The sequence below is a fragment of the Pseudorca crassidens genome, chromosome 14, assembly GCF_039906515.1.
Source record: "Pseudorca crassidens isolate mPseCra1 chromosome 14, mPseCra1.hap1, whole genome shotgun sequence".
NCBI lineage: Eukaryota > Metazoa > Chordata > Mammalia > Artiodactyla > Delphinidae > Pseudorca > Pseudorca crassidens.
The window spans coordinates 91,713,247-91,729,047 of NC_090309.1; the positions used below are offsets into that span (position 1 = coordinate 91,713,247).

The 15,801-nt window shown below is 37.8% G+C and overlaps 1 protein-coding gene across 2 annotated transcripts in view; it reads left to right on the forward strand.

Moving 5' to 3' along the window:
- Positions 1-9,214, forward strand: part of SH3YL1 (SH3 and SYLF domain containing 1) — a 46,530-nt gene extending 37,316 nt beyond the window's left edge. Inside the window, exons 10-11 of one of the 2 annotated variants that reach the window (XM_067703838.1) lie at positions 3,408-3,464; positions 8,363-9,214. In XM_067703838.1, the coding sequence (XP_067559939.1) occupies positions 3,408-3,464; positions 8,363-8,553 (248 nt within the window). In that variant the 3' untranslated portion in view covers positions 8,554-9,214. The remainder of the gene's footprint in view (positions 1-3,407; positions 3,465-8,362) is intronic. The other variant, XM_067703839.1, reaches the window with a different exon arrangement.
- Positions 9,215-15,801: the final 6,587 nt, after the last annotated feature.

Here is a 15,801-nt window from a genome sequence, read left to right on the forward strand (position 1 = left end):
CGTGGTTCATAAATATGGTTTTTGAAAGCATTTTTTTTCTTTTTCTTTTGGGACTCATTCCCTTTTTCCCATTTCTCCTCTGTCTTAACTTGCACGGCACCCTCTTCCATACTCATCCCAGCACACCCATGTGAACAACAGGAGTGATATTTTTCTCCATGTTTCTATATTCCTACACGTGGGCACGTGTGCAAACACGTAGATACGCATAGGCAGAATATTTTGCTGTTGTCTCACAAAAATGCTGTCTTATTATTTATGCTTTACTATAGCTTGTTTGTTTGTGGGTTATTTGTTCCTTTTGCTCAACAACACCTCATGGAAATCCCTGAATCAACTGATACAACTCTAATTCTTTTTAAAGGCTATTTAACATTCCATCGTGTAGATGTACATATTTTATTCAGCCACTCTCTTACTGATAGATATTAACTTTCAGTTTTTTTCCCATGCTGAGCAATGCCACAATTAATATCTTTTAAAGTTAAGTTGTCTACAACATTGGCACTTTTTAAAAGATAAATACCAGGAACGGACATGACAGGTCAAAGGATATATTTTTAAATTTTTAACAGATTTAGTAGATTGCTTTTTAAAAGTTTTTACTACTGCAGAGTCTCATTAGCCATTCCCCACCATATGCACTCCCCACCATGTGCACCGCCATCATATACCTACACTCCCTGCTATGTACACCCGCCACCGTAACATTCCTCACCATATTCATTCCTCATCACTGTTAATGTTGGAGTGTCTTGAGGTGTTTACAAGTCTGAGGGTTGGTTATATCTCCTTGTTAATTGGATAGTTTTTGTCCCTATTAGTGATTTAAATATTTTTTCATACTATTGCTGGTGTTTGGAATTTAATCTTGTCTGAAAAGTCTCTTTATTTCATTGGTTAATTTTTTGCTATTGGAATATTTGTTGCATTTTCAGCCTGTAGGAGTGCTTTGTAATATTAAGGGCTTTGTCATTTGGATGACAGTTTATTTTTCTACATGTATCATTTGTCTGTTGATCTTATTTCTCATGTATTTTACTATATGAAAGTTTTAATTTTTATGTAAAAATATATCTGTCACCTATTTTCATAGGTTTGTATTTTTTAGTCAGGGTTAAGGACTTCCCTCCTATACAAGATTGCATTCACGGTATCCTAAATTTTCTTGCAGTGGTTTCTTCTTGCAGTTAGTGGATACTTAACTCTTCATGTACTTTAAGATCATTTTACCAATACTCCCCTCGACCCCCAATATGCAATTCTAGTTGAAGTAATATTATGTACTTACATGAATTCTGTGATTTTTATATTAATTACAATAACATTACATACAATAACATTACATTACATTACTTGGCATTTTTATGATAATCTTCCTATTTTATGCTTTCCATTTGTTGAGATATTATTTTATGTCTTTCCTAAGATTTCATAGTTTCTGTGCCTTTTTGTTAAATTTATTCCTAAATACTTTGTGATTTTGGTTTGCTGTGTTGAATGGAATGTACTTTCCCATTTATATTTCAGAGTGCTTATTTTAATAGTTGAGAAAGTCTTAATTTGCATATATTTTGTCTTATATATGATCACCAACCCCAAATCTCTTGTTTATAGTCAGTTGTTAAAAATAGATTCTCTGGTATTTGTACCCTCTTCCCCACCTTGCCAATGCTTATTTCTATATTTTTCTGTTCATAAACTGCTGAGGCCACTGGCCTTCAAAGTGGTGTACCTCTGTCCTTAGGGGGAACACAGAGACTGTGAAAGGGCACCTGGGCATAGGTAATTTAAGAGATACAGTTTACAGATGACCAGTTTCCACACATGTTCTTTCTTAAAGCCAGTCCAAGTGAGAACATGATGTTCAGGCTACCCTCTCTCTCTTCTATCCTTTCACAGTACTTTTTTTTCACACTTGAATAAGAAAAGCAAACCCCAAACCATCTTAATCATACTACAGTACATTGTCCCCAAAATGAAAGAACAATGATCCAGTGTGAAATATGGGTGTTAATGTTGGTATAGTTAGTTAAGTCTGATGAGCAGTAAATACTTTGTAGATTAGGTGATTTACATTTTTTTTTTTTTTTTTGCTTTCAACAAAACTGAAGAGAGACCTAATGGCACTGTTATCTGAATTTATAATAAGAATAGTAATTAATATTATCATTATATATTAATTATTTTAAAAATCACATAGCTACTTATCACCAAAATAAAAAATTGTAATAGTATATTATTTCATAAGTAATATTTTATTATTGCTATTGTTTTGATGATAGATAACTATGCAGTTTTTTTTACCTCTATCTTAGAAGGGACATAAAAAAATTCTGTTACATTCCTATAAAATATCTCTTTCTTGCCCTCTCTAGTTTTTATAACAACCAGCTTCCTTAATACCTAACACCTATATCTTTAAAAAAGAACACTGAAATACAATTTTATGTTGAAACTATGTCATTCCAGAAATAATACTCATCCCGTGTATATGAACTAATTTTTAAGTCTTGTCCACTTATTGAGATGCACTTCAAATAACCTTTTACTTTCCTGTTTAGTAAATTAACAAATTCATACTATATTTAAAGTTTTGATCAATGTGTGCTAATAATGATTATGATAACTCAATCTATAAGAAATTATTTAATAGGTGATCGTGTTACATAAAATACAATTTTAAAAGTAAATTTATGTACAAATTTGTAGTGTAGACACTTACATAAAGTACAATATTAATACATTGCTAGAAAATCTTTGGGACAAATTAAATGAAAATATGATTTGAAGGTTAAAAATGAAAAACATCTTGTTGATTTTCTTTAATGAATGCTGATAGGTTCAGATCACTATCATATTTAGATCCTTTTATCCACAAAGGGAGTGAGATGAATGTTTAAGTAATTGATATTGAAATATGCTAAAAAGTACACCCTTAAGCTTACAGTTAACAATTTTAGGTATCAATTTAAAAACATACAAGTGAATACTTGCTGTTTAAAAATTACTTTAGATGTTAAACAAGCAAGAATGTCTGAAAATCACTGGCTTGGGGATTACAAACTTTGCTTATTCAGGTATTTTCTGGAAAAAGAGGTGTCTGTATTTTTCATGAATGTGTAATTGCAAGGCCATGAGTTGTAGTTTATGTGCGTCTGGTCATACGGCTATCAGATATTTACCATCTGCCTTACGTTTGGTCTATTTTCGGGTAGAAAATAGGAATACCTGAGGAATATTCAGGTATTCCTCTTGATTTAAAGATGATAAAATAATGATATTTCTATCAGTGATTTAAAATATTTGCTTAACGAGAACAAGCTTTGACATTCTTGGGTATTTTATATACTAATAAATTTTCTAAATGTTCCCCCTCTTTTATTTATCTATTTACTTTTTTTCAGGTAACAGAAATGAATATAATCTCTATCCTGAACTTTCCAGCTACCGGGAGAGAGTTGGTAAATGAAAATATCTCTGTTTTACAAATGATTCACAACCATCTTATAATCACGAACTTCCTAGTTTGTGATTATAATCTGGCAGCTTGTGAAAATATCTGGGAAGTTGTTTAGCGCCGCTTCTTTGATTTATGGGATATCCACGTTATCTTGAGAAGCACTTCATTTAAAACATGCTCTGGGGCTTCCCTGGTGGCGCAGTGGTTGAGAGTCCGCCTGCCGATGCAGGGGACACGGGTTCGTGTCCCGGTCCGGGAAGATGGGCCCGTGAGCCATGGCCGCTGGGTCTGCGCGTCCAGAGCCTGTGCTCTGCAACGGGAGAGGCCACAGCAGTGAGAGGCCCGGGTACCGAAAAAAAACAAAAACAAACATGCTCTACACAGTTAGAATGATTAAACTTGATAAGGTCAACAGACAGGCTGGACTTGCTTGGTGAAGGGGGCCCATCGGGACCTGAGGGATAAGGGACATTAGCTACAATTGAGCCGAGGCTGTGGTCCACCCCCGCCCCCCAATGTGGATCACCCCCAAGAAGGCCTTGGCAAAGTGACTCTGGGAAGTAGGGTTCCTTTTCTCAGATTTCTCTGAAGTCTGTACCTGTAGTATAGATGCCTAATAAATATTAGAAATATCTCTTAAAAAGCAATAAGGGAAAATGTCTAATAAGAAGAAACAAAACCCTAACTGGGCTCTGGAGACAGAGGCTCCGACTTACAGCCAATACTCTCATTCACTGGCTGTGTGATCCAAACACAATGTTACTTCCCATGGTTGGGTGGGTGGTTGGGTTTTGCTTTTATATTTGAGGGTAGGACGAGTTAAGTGGTATAAACAGTACGTAATAAGTTAATATAAATATTTATTTTAGTTCTTTCTCAAAATATAAGAGTTTTGAAGAAGAAAATGTAAGGAAAGATTTAAAGTCTATTTAAAAAGTAAATCTTACTTTACATTACCGTGTGAAACGGTTAAATTCTTACCAAGGGCTTCCTTACACCTGGTCTATCAACCTTGCAGGGAAAAGTCACAACCCACAGTCCTCAGGCTCGAGCTGAAAACCCATTTGAGCGGGACATCTGGCTCCCCACAGCCTGTCCCATGCCCACAGACGAGCTGCAATTTTGCCCGGGCATAACGATAATTCTCCAGATTGTACGTACTTTTGCTTTGCACCCTTTGGAAGCTCCAAACCACCTTGTCATCTGGCCTCTCGGTGAAACAAGCCTTGAGCGTCCACAGCCCTGTTTACTGGGGTGTTTTGTAACTGAAGGTCTGTACCTCCTCGGTCAGCCTCCATCATCCTCTTCTCATCCACCCCACGACTGTCAGTGACACTTTGGGCACAGTGGGCGGCTCTCTCTTGTGGGGCTGTCCTGTGCTGTGCGGATTTCAGCAGTACCCATGCACTAAGCCCACTCGATGCCCCCTCCCCGGGGGGTGTGACAACCATAAAAGGCCCAGACTTTGCCTTTTGAGAACCGCTGGTCTGGTGGCCTCGCCTGGTATCCTCATCCGGCTCACTCGCCATTGACCCTTACACTCCTACAGAGAACATGGTCACCAAAGTTATAGACGCCACACGTAGCCTGGAGGGACATGGCGCTAGGATCAAGTCAGCCACCCGGCTCATCACTGCAGTAAATGTGAAGCAAAACATCGCTGTGTTCTCTTATTTCTGGTTGCTTCTTGAAGGGGAACTTCCAAAGGCTGAGATCCTTCTGAGTCATGTCTTGGGCCAGATGTGTCAGCTGCATATGGGTTACGTCACGCAGGCTCCGCTGAGAAGTAAAGTAGCAGCATCCCGCGGGCGCAGACCTGCTAATTATGAGCCTCAGAGCAGCTGCCAGTCGCCAAAGCTGATTGTAATCTGGTTCCTGTCAAGCGTAGCCCTGATTTGGGAGAGAAAAATAACCTCTATTTGAATTAAACTTGAATATTTTGCTGAAAATGGTCAATTGCTTCAGAGATCCTCCAGATTCTTTTGAGTGCAGGAATATAAAACTTGAAGGCATCTACTGCTCAGAAGGAAGGCGTCTGTGAACGCTGGCTGCTATAGTGACCCAGTGGGCTTTGCGTCCGTGGTTTCCAGGGTGGTCTCCCTTCCTGGAAGAACATATCTCCTTGGCTCACCTTTCCTAATGAAGTATTTTGTGGGCATTAAACTTCTCCTTATGGAAATTATCACAAATATTTACAGTAAAGAGGAACTTTAAGTCATTTTGAGCTTATTGAAGAACAAGCTAGCAGCAGGGCATGGCACTGGCCTGTGAACTGGTCCCTCCTGGGAGCACCTGCCCTTGCTCGGCCGGGCTCACTCCTTCGTTTTCATGTGAATGAACTTTGCCAACGACCCCTCAACTCCCGACTCTTCTACACTCCTGCCAGGAGGTAGAGGGATTTGCCTGACTGGTGAGTTGGCTGAGGAATCTGGCACCCCTCTGTCGGCCTGTCTTAGCCACACTCTTCACTAGCTCTACCAGCCACGACACCTCCCTCTCTGCCTCACCTCTGTTCGAAACTCAGGTGGGAAGAGGAGCGTTGACCGTTGGCCTCCTCAAACCCAGCAGCACCGCCGTGTCCTCTGCTGCAACTCAGAGCCATCTGCTTTGCCCTTATACCCATCTTTCCCATTATCTTATTTGGAAACCGCAATTCAGAGGCAATGGCAACCCCTGGTCGGGGGGCAGGGATTGAACCAAGTCTGTGATCCCCTCTGTCTTTTCTTTAGGTCATAACATCTTTCTTCCTCTAACTTATTCATCATAAAATATATTTCTAAAACTGCTAAAAACAAATTCAGTTATCAGTGATTACTAGGGGTCCTCAGCATCGGATGTTCTCATTATTTGCACAGTCTGGATAACTCAGTGATGCAGGCAAATATACTAGTTCTCCTTGAAAGTCTGCCTGACAAAAGCAAAATGCACTGGTGAACCTGAGTTCAGTCTGTTGGATGCAATTTCAGACTCATGGTTGCTGAGGACCTGGGGTGTAATCTCAGCAGTGATTAAGATTGCCTGGAGACAGACTTCCAGATTCAGATCTCCCCGCCTTGGGCAAATCACTTCACGTCTGCAAGTCTCAGGTTCATATTCTGTGAAGTGGCGATGCGGGAGCTGCCTCCTAGGAAGTGCGGGACGAGGGTGCTCATCCCAGTGCCCGGCTCGGGCTACAGGAGCTGCTCTTATCATAGCCACACCGAATGACACCTGTTATCATGTTGGTCACCATTCCTATGCATCTCTGATTTTGTAATCAGTGCTACAAATGTGTACATGTATGGCAGCTAAGATGGCTCTGGCTTCCAGAACATTCCCTGATATTCACAAGCACTCTCTTTTTACGTGCTTCTTTCTATTATCCGAAACGTCTGGGAGACCAGAGGGGGAGGAAGAGTTACTCAAGGGTTTTCATTAATTAAGTTCGGTTAATTGAGATTGAGCTTTATATATGGAGGTCATAAATGTAATTATTGATATAGGAAAATAGTTTTCAGAATGATTTTTTTCTTTAACATTAACTTACGTTCTTCTGATCTAATCACAGTGAGGCATGGCATTTCTGCACGTCCCATCTCAATGTAGTATTATAGCTACTTTTCAAAGTACATAGTAACGACTGTTCATTCATATGTGTTAGTAGTCATTTAACGGGTTTTGATTTTATCCAGACTATATCAAAATTTTATTCTTTTAATGACACACTTTTAATCTTATTTCTTAAAATTAACAGGTTAAAAGTAAATACAGTATAAAATATAAAAATATACAGAACTTTTCTATTTTATCGAGAAAAACTGTACCAGTAATACCGCTAATATAATTACATTAGCTATTATTAAAGTGATTTCTTTAGGAGAACTCAACTACACGGTGCGCGCTTTATTGAAAGAGCTCTGGCCCCATCTTGTGTGAGATACACATTCAGTGCTTCAGTAAATGTAGTTTAACTAGAGTGTTGACTATTTTCATTTCTTACTAATAGTCCAAGGTCACTTTATTTTTTCTTATTATAGTATTATAGGCTCAAATAAGTAACTGGATTTAGAATTTGGTTATTTATATTTTCAGTACAACTGTACTGAGATGCATTTAACAAGCATCTAATTGCACAAAATTATACGAAACATGGAAATGCCAAATTCCATGTAGCTGAGTACCCAGAAAGTATCTGTTTCTTTATATTTATTATGATGCTATACAGTTTGTAATATTTAATGTCTTTTACTCATGTTACCCCCTCAATTCTCAAGGTATTTTTTTCCCAGTATGGGTTGAAGTTCTGGTTAAATATATGTAGACATGCTTCTTGATGTGCTAATTTGAATTTCATCTCTCTTTTGAGAGAAAGGATCAAGTAAGTACAGAAATGAAAATAGCCGTAAAAGCCTGGGGAAAAGAAGTGTCTACTGATGAATCAGCAAATGCATCCAAGTTGGAATCCTCATTATCGATGACCACAGAGCACGGTTTTTAAATTGAATCTTTTATGATACAATCAAGTGCATAAATATCATCTTTTATCTAATAGCTATAATTCATTGAAGCTACCATGACTATTCTATTAAAATTGGAAAAACAATAATATTATCTTATAGTTTAGTCAAAATTTAAACAATTATAACCACAAATATTTGCCAAACACATATTTAAGTACATAGCAATATGCAGTTTGACTTGTGTGGATTTAGGAAATGTTATTACCAAATATTTACTCTTTACAAAGAAGAAAAGCATAAGTTTAATAAAATGATGAAAATCACACAGACCATGTGCTGTGAGTTCTGCTGGCCTCCGACATCAGAATACCAAGCCCTGAGTTGTTAATTTATATCTTACCTACACATACTTCCAGTTTTTCTCATAAAAATGTGAATAAATGCTTTTTTCTTGTTTTAGGCAATTTGAACCAACCTCTTGAAGTGACAGCACTATATTCTTTTGAAGGACAACAGCCAGGAGATTTGAATTTTCAAGCTGGAGACAGAATCACAGTTATATCAAAAACAGATTCACATTTTGATTGGTGGGAAGGAAACCTTCGAGGTCAAACTGGCATTTTTCCAGCCAACTATGTTACCATGAATTAAAGTTTATATTATTGTCTTCTTTGAGAATTACAAAAAAATTATTACTACACTGGCAGGATTTACTCTTCAGCTAAACAATGTTTAGTATAAGTTTAAAAACACTTCTGTTTATTCTGTAAACTTTTATCCAGTATGTAAAAGATTTTGTTTATATATGTAGATATAGATATATATAGTTACATATCTTTAAATACTTTCCACTGATTTTTATCACATATACTATTTAATAGTTTAATATCCTCTAATTTATATGGTCACATTTCTTTTGTGTTCATTTTCAAACATCACTAAACATCTGATTTGGCTAGGTATATGATGACTATTTTATCTGGAGAATCTTAAGGATAGGGGCATCAATACCAATTTATATATTTGCAAAGTGACTAGAAAAGAATAAATCAGCTTAAATAGTGTATTAAGTAATACTTAGAGTTGTAGGTATTAACTAGAATATTAATCCTTAAAAATTATCTCTATACCTTCAAAAATTGTATGTAAGAAACACGCTATGACAAAGAAATTCAAACCCTATGCATTAAAAAAAGATGACATCTGTTAACTTTCCTTCTTTATGAGGTTACACTTGTTCATTGGTAGCAGTAGAATAAAGTTATGTTGATATGGTTCCATTGTCCCTAAATAAATGTTTTTAAAATGTGAAGTTAATGTCTTGATTTTGTTTTTCTTATTTTCTTTTTGTAAAGTAACCAGAGGTCTGTGGTTGGTCTGGATGTTAAAACCCACCTCCATGACTATGCTACTGACCTCTTTTTTTCAGCTTTATTAATATATAATTGACAAATAAAGTTGTACAATATTTAAAGGGTACAACATGATGCTTTGAAATACATATGCATTGCGAAAGGATCCCCACTTAGTTAATTAACACATCCATCATCTCACATATTTACTTTTTTGTGGGTGTGAGAACACTTAAGTTCTACTCTCTCAGCAAATTTCAGTTGTGCGATGCAATATCATCAACCATAGTCACCGTGCTGTACACTAGACCCCCAGAACATATTCGTCTTAGAAACTGGAAGTTTGTATTCTTTGACCAACATCTCTTAATTTCCCCCACCTCCTGACCCCTGGTAACCACCAATCAACTCTCTGTTTCTAGGAGTTTGGCTTTTTTAGCTTCCCATATGAGATCGTACAGTATTTGTCTTTCTCTGACTGACTTATTTCACTTAGCATAATACCCTCAAGTTCCATCCATATTGCCGCAAATTCCAGGATTTTCTGCTTTTATTTATATACGCCACATTTTCTTTGTCCATTCATCCGTTGATGGACACTTAGGGTTTTCTACTTATAATAACATGCCATCTGCAAACAGAGATAACCTTACTTCTTCCTTTCCAATTTGTATGCTTTTCATTTATTTTTCTTGCCTAATTGCTCTAGCTAGGGCTTCCAGTACTATGCTGAATAGAAGTGGTGACAGTGGGCATCCTGATCTTGGAGGGAAATTTTTCACATTTTCACCGTTGAGTATGATGTTATCTGTGGGCTGGCCATATATGAGCATGTTGTTTAGTATCCACATATTTGTGAATTTTCCAGTTTTCTTCTTATAGTAGATTTCTAGTTTCATATCACTGTGGTCAGAAAAGATGCTTGATGTGATTTCAACATTAAATTTATAAAGACCTGTTTTGCACCTAACATAGGCTCTATCCTGGAGAATGTTCCATGTGCACTTGAGAAGAATGTGTATTCTTCTGCTATTGGTCTAACATGTTATTTAAAGACAATGTTTCTTTATTGATTTTCTGTCTGGATGATCTATCTATTGGTGAAAGTGGGGTATCAAAGTACCCCACTATTATTGTATTGCTGTCTATTTCCGCTTTTAGGCCTATTAATACTTGCTTTATATATTTAGGTGCTCCTATGTTGGGCACATAAATAATTACAAATGTCATTGCCTCTTGTTGAATTGACCACTTTATCTATATAATGACATTCTTTGTTCTTATGACAGTATTTGGCTTAAAGTCTGTTTTTTCTGATATAAGTATAGCTACCTCTGCTTTCTTTTGGTTTCCATTTATGTGGAATATTTTTTTCCATCCCTTCACTTTCAGTCTGCATGTGTCCTTAAAGCTGAAGTGAGTCTCTTGTAGGCAGCATATAGTTGAGTCTTTTTTTTTTTAATCCATTCAGCCAGTCTGTGTCTTTTGATTAGAGAATTTAGTCTATTTACACTTAAAGTAATAATTGGTAGGTACGGACTTACTATTGCCACTTTGTTCATTGTTTTCTGGTGGTTTTGTGATTCCTTTGTTCCTATATTCCCCTCTTGCACTCATTCTTTGTGATTTGATACTTTTCTGTAGTGGTCTGCTTAGATTCCTTTCTCTTCATCTTTTGTGTATCTACTGTAGATTTTTGCTTTGTGGTTGCCATGAGGGATTACATAAAACATCTTATATTTATAACAGTCTGTTTTAGGTTGATAACAACTTAGCACACATATTAAAGCTCTGCATTTTTACTCTCCCCCCCTCCATTTTATGTTTTTAATGTTACAATTTATCTCTTTTACCTGTGTGTACATCAACAAGTTCTTGTAATTATAGTTATTTTAATGCTTTGTTATTTAACCTTCACACTAGATTTATAAGTGATTTAACCACCACCACGATTACAACAGTAGAGTGTTCTGAATTTAACTCTAACCCTAGACTATTGTCATGGCTTCCAGTTTTGATTCCTTGCTTCCACACAGCAGCCAAATGATCCTTATGCTCCAGATTATTATCCTGCTTTGTGTTCTTATAGACTTACATTTTATACAAACAAGTGTTGACTTTTTTATAACGTAATTCATAAGACATGGAAAAAGAAATGAAGACTCGCATTATCATCACCCAGCAAGAAATAAAACACTCTTCCCAATCTCCCTCCCTTTCTGACTCAAAGGTAATCATCATCCTGAATTAGCTGTTTATTAATTCCATATATTTCTTTACACTTTTATTACATATGTATGTGTCCCTAAGCGCTATGTGGTATTGTCTTGCATACTTGCAAGCTTACAAAATTTAAACCTTTAAACTTATAAAAATTATACAGTGAATGCACTCATTTGCAATGGGATTATCATAAATTATGATGTATACATTCAAGGAATTAAAAGGGTGGAGAATTTCAGCAGAAAATTGACACTACAGGAGAGAAATGAAAAAAAATTGGAGTTGAAAAATAGAATAAATCAAAAACACAATAAGTGGATTTAACAGTAATTTAGACATAGCAAAAAGAGAATCATTAAGCTGAAGGTAGGTCTAAAGCGTAGTGAGTTGAAAAATTTGAAAATACAGGAAAGACTTGTCTGCTCATTTTTCCACACTGATCGGATTACAAGTCTTTATGATATTTTTTAAATGTAGCAAGTTAAGCAATTCTTCTCACTTTTTTTTTTTTTTGCAGGTTTCCCTGGCTGTTCTTTTTGTTTATTTTCATGTGTGAACTTAAGAATCAACTTAACCATCTCCAGAAAAAAGACTTACTATTTTTTCAGTGGGACTGTGTTAAATTATATTAATTATATATATATATATATATATATATATATATATATATATATATATATATATATATATATATATATATATAAAACGTAAGGAAAATTGTCATCCTTATGATGTTCACTTGTCCAAAGCGAGGATAATGGCTGTCTTTCTGTTTGTCCAAGTCTAATGCTGTTTTAGGAGTGTTTTAAAGCTCTCACGTGATATTCGCATATTTCCTGTTAAGGTTACATCTCGGCACTTCATCGTTTTGGTGGGTATCTTAGCTTCGCATCTGCCTACTTTAAATATCTCATCATCTCATTTGTTTACATGCCTCCCGTTTCACCAAAGGTCCTTGAGGAGAAGACCAAGTCTTATTCAACTTTATATTTTCAGTGCCCAGCAAAATGCTCTGTTACTGAATGAATTTCCCTTTCTCAATTAAGGAAACAAAGAGAAGACTCAAGAAAATTAAACCGTTTGCAAAGGGTCACAGACTGTTAAAAAGAACTGGAACTTAAAATACACTCTTCTGAGTCTACAGAAACAGTCTATATTTAATGAAATTAAACAAAATCCTCCAACCATTATTCATATATCATATTTGTTTTACACTTAAGACTTCACTAGTAGTCAGCTTTTGTAAAAAAGAAAAATTTCTTTTCTTACCCAAGATGTTCATGAGCATTTCTTCAATATTATCTACAATTTGGAAATTTTATCAAGAGGTTCAATTAGAATTAAAAATACTTAAAAAAAAAAAAAGCTAGAGGCCTAAACACCTTCTGAGTTTTGTCTTTTGTCATCTAGAGTATTTTCTGTACACTCTCTCTTCAATTTCAGTATTCTCATTTTCCTGCCTATTTAAGTACCTCGTTAATTTATGGTCACATTGAGTGGCCTGGGCTTTGAGACTCAACATCCTGTGCTGTCAGGGCTGCATTTACAAAAGACAGTAGTAAATTTTAACAACTACCCCCCCAAATGTTTCCAACATCACCAGGCCTCTTCTTTGTGAAGATGTGTCCCAATGTGGTTTTACCTTACTGCTTATAGGAAAGGTAAAATGAGGCCACGGGGTTTCCTGAAAACACATGTGACAGAGTAGCCAACTCAGTCAGACCAGAGAGAGACAGCAGGCAGGAAAACGTCGACAGCACAGCCCGCTGTCGGACAGTTAGGACGGCTGAGCCCAGAGTGCTGGACACCGAAAGGCAGATCTCCCTGCCTCAGAATGGGGCGCATTTTAAATCTGACTGTCACAGAGAATTTATGAGATGGTCCCTCTTCCCAAAAGCTTGAAATGTAAAGATGGCCTTGGTCAGATCCCTCAGTGCTTGGCATGGTTTTGTGCGTAGACATCGTGCTCAGCCAGTTACCTGCTCTAACAGCTTAGAAATTCACTCCTGAAGACACTGGCTTGGCAGGGCTCCAAGGAGGCCTGCATGAGCAGAGAGCCAAGCACTCGGCACCTCATACGTGTTCAGTATTAGCTCATCCTTCCCGGGACAGTACTGGCCGTTTTCACAGAACACCTGTGTTATGGTGCACCCTGTTTTCCATGCAAAAGTCATGTACAGATTTTTTTTTTTAGCTAAATTGAAAATTGAGTAAGTGATCCTTATGTTGCATAATGAAAAGCCTCGCACTTACCAACAGAAGGTAGTTCTTTAACAAAAGTAATCCATCATTCTAGAACCTCCCCTGCAATCAGATTTGCCCTGAAAGTAATGATAAAAATGAACAGAGCAATGCCTTCTACTATGGATATAACAATTTATTTCGTGGCTTAAAAATTAAAATAAATTTTACAGAACTACAAAGAAAATCCAGCCCATTCATTCATTAAAATAAAACGAAATTGTAACAAATGTACCACATTAATGCAAGATGTTAAAAACAAGGAAAACTGGGGGTGGAGGTGACAGGGACTTGGGAATTCTCCATACTAGGGGCTCCTTTTCTTCTGTAAACCCAAAACCTGCTCAAAAAGTAAAGTCTTAATTTAAAAATAACATGAAATCAATCCATTTGATCTTATAACTTAATCCACTCATAAGTAAAGTGTAACAGCTGAGGAAAATATAATTTCTATTTTTATATGACAGTATTAGCCCTTGTTTTCAAGGATTCAAACATCACTATAATTATAGCATGTAATTTAAACCTTTCAAGAAAATTAGAAGCTACAGGCTGAGGATATTCTGGGAGAAGACGTACCCTTTTTTCTTTCTCATAGGCAAGAGCTCCTGAAGGCCGCATGAACAAAAGCATGGATTTTGAAAGAATGTTCAATTTCATGTGAAATTGGATCAATAATAGAATTTCTGAGTCTTGGTAAATTTTTATCATAGCCACGTAACAAGTTTTTGGGAGGATTAAATGAGCTAATGGATGTGAAAACTCTGGAAACCTCCAAGGAGAGCAGCAGCAGGGCAGGGTTGGAAGCACCAGCTTCTTCCTCGCGGGGGCGGGGCCTCCTCCACACACACTACCCCCGAGGGCCAACACTCGAGCTCTATGCCAAGTATAAGTCGGATCCGAGGTAGGGAAAACGTTTGGAACACTTTAAGATGCTGTTTCCCACAGCATAAGGAACATGCAAAAGGTCACGAATGTCTGTTTTTTAATTTCACACGTATTCGAAGAATGTTCAACTGAGAGTTCCCGCTGAACTCATCTAGGAGCTAATTGATGACTACTTTGGGGCGCTGGGGGAAATGCACCCACAAACACAGTGGTGATTTCGGTCATCCCGTGAAGATGGGGCTCATCTAGCGGGCAGAGCCCATGTTCCCCTAGTGATACTGGCAAAAAATCTGTCCTGGATGAGATCCTTCTGTAACAGGAGAGCGAGCCCAGCAGTTAAGACTGCAGGCTCTGGATCCAGCCTCCATGACTGGGACCTCAGACAACTTATTTAATCTTTCTGTGCCTTGGTTGCCTTATCGCTGACGGTCACATGAAGCACTCGGAACAGTGCCCAACACGTGAAAAGCTCAATAAATATTAGCACTTCTTTGCAACCAGAAGAATGTCTAACTGACACACTGGCTTAACCAGCTTTTTCAAGTAATCGCTTGTACTCGCAGTTTAGATAAGCTATATCAAAAAGGGAAGAAACAAGGCTTCCCTGGTGGCGCAGTGGTTGAGAGTCCGCCTGCCGATGCAGGGGACACGGGTTCGTGCCCCGGTCTGGGAGGATCCCACGTGCCGCGGAGCGGCTGGGCCTGTGAGCCATGGCCGCTGAGCCTGCACGTCCGGAGCCTGTGCTCCAGAACGGGAGAGGCCACAACAGTGAGAGGCCCGCGTACCGCAAACAAACAAAAAAGGGAAGAAACAATTTTCTTCTGCCCCAGAATGTGTTGCCGTATGTATACTGGTGATGGGGCCAGCTCCTTAGACGCAGACGGGGATGTTTCCTCTAGGTTTGGTATTCACAATACCTCCCCAAAACAAAATTCTGCTAAGCCCGGGTCTTCCACGGGGCTCATTCCTGTAGGTTCCTCCTGCTACCTGCTGGGTGAGCCCCCAAAGGAATGAGGCTTCCGCACAAACAGCCTCACACCTGGCTCTGTTGGAAGGCGCCCCTCCCCCTCCTGTTCACCCTGGGCTGATTCCAGCTGCAGGGCGGGGAGGACTCTCAAGGCTAAAAGCCTGGGCGGTTTTTCTTTGCTTTTGGGGAGCTTTTCACTCATTAATGGGTCAAATGTGAGTTATACTG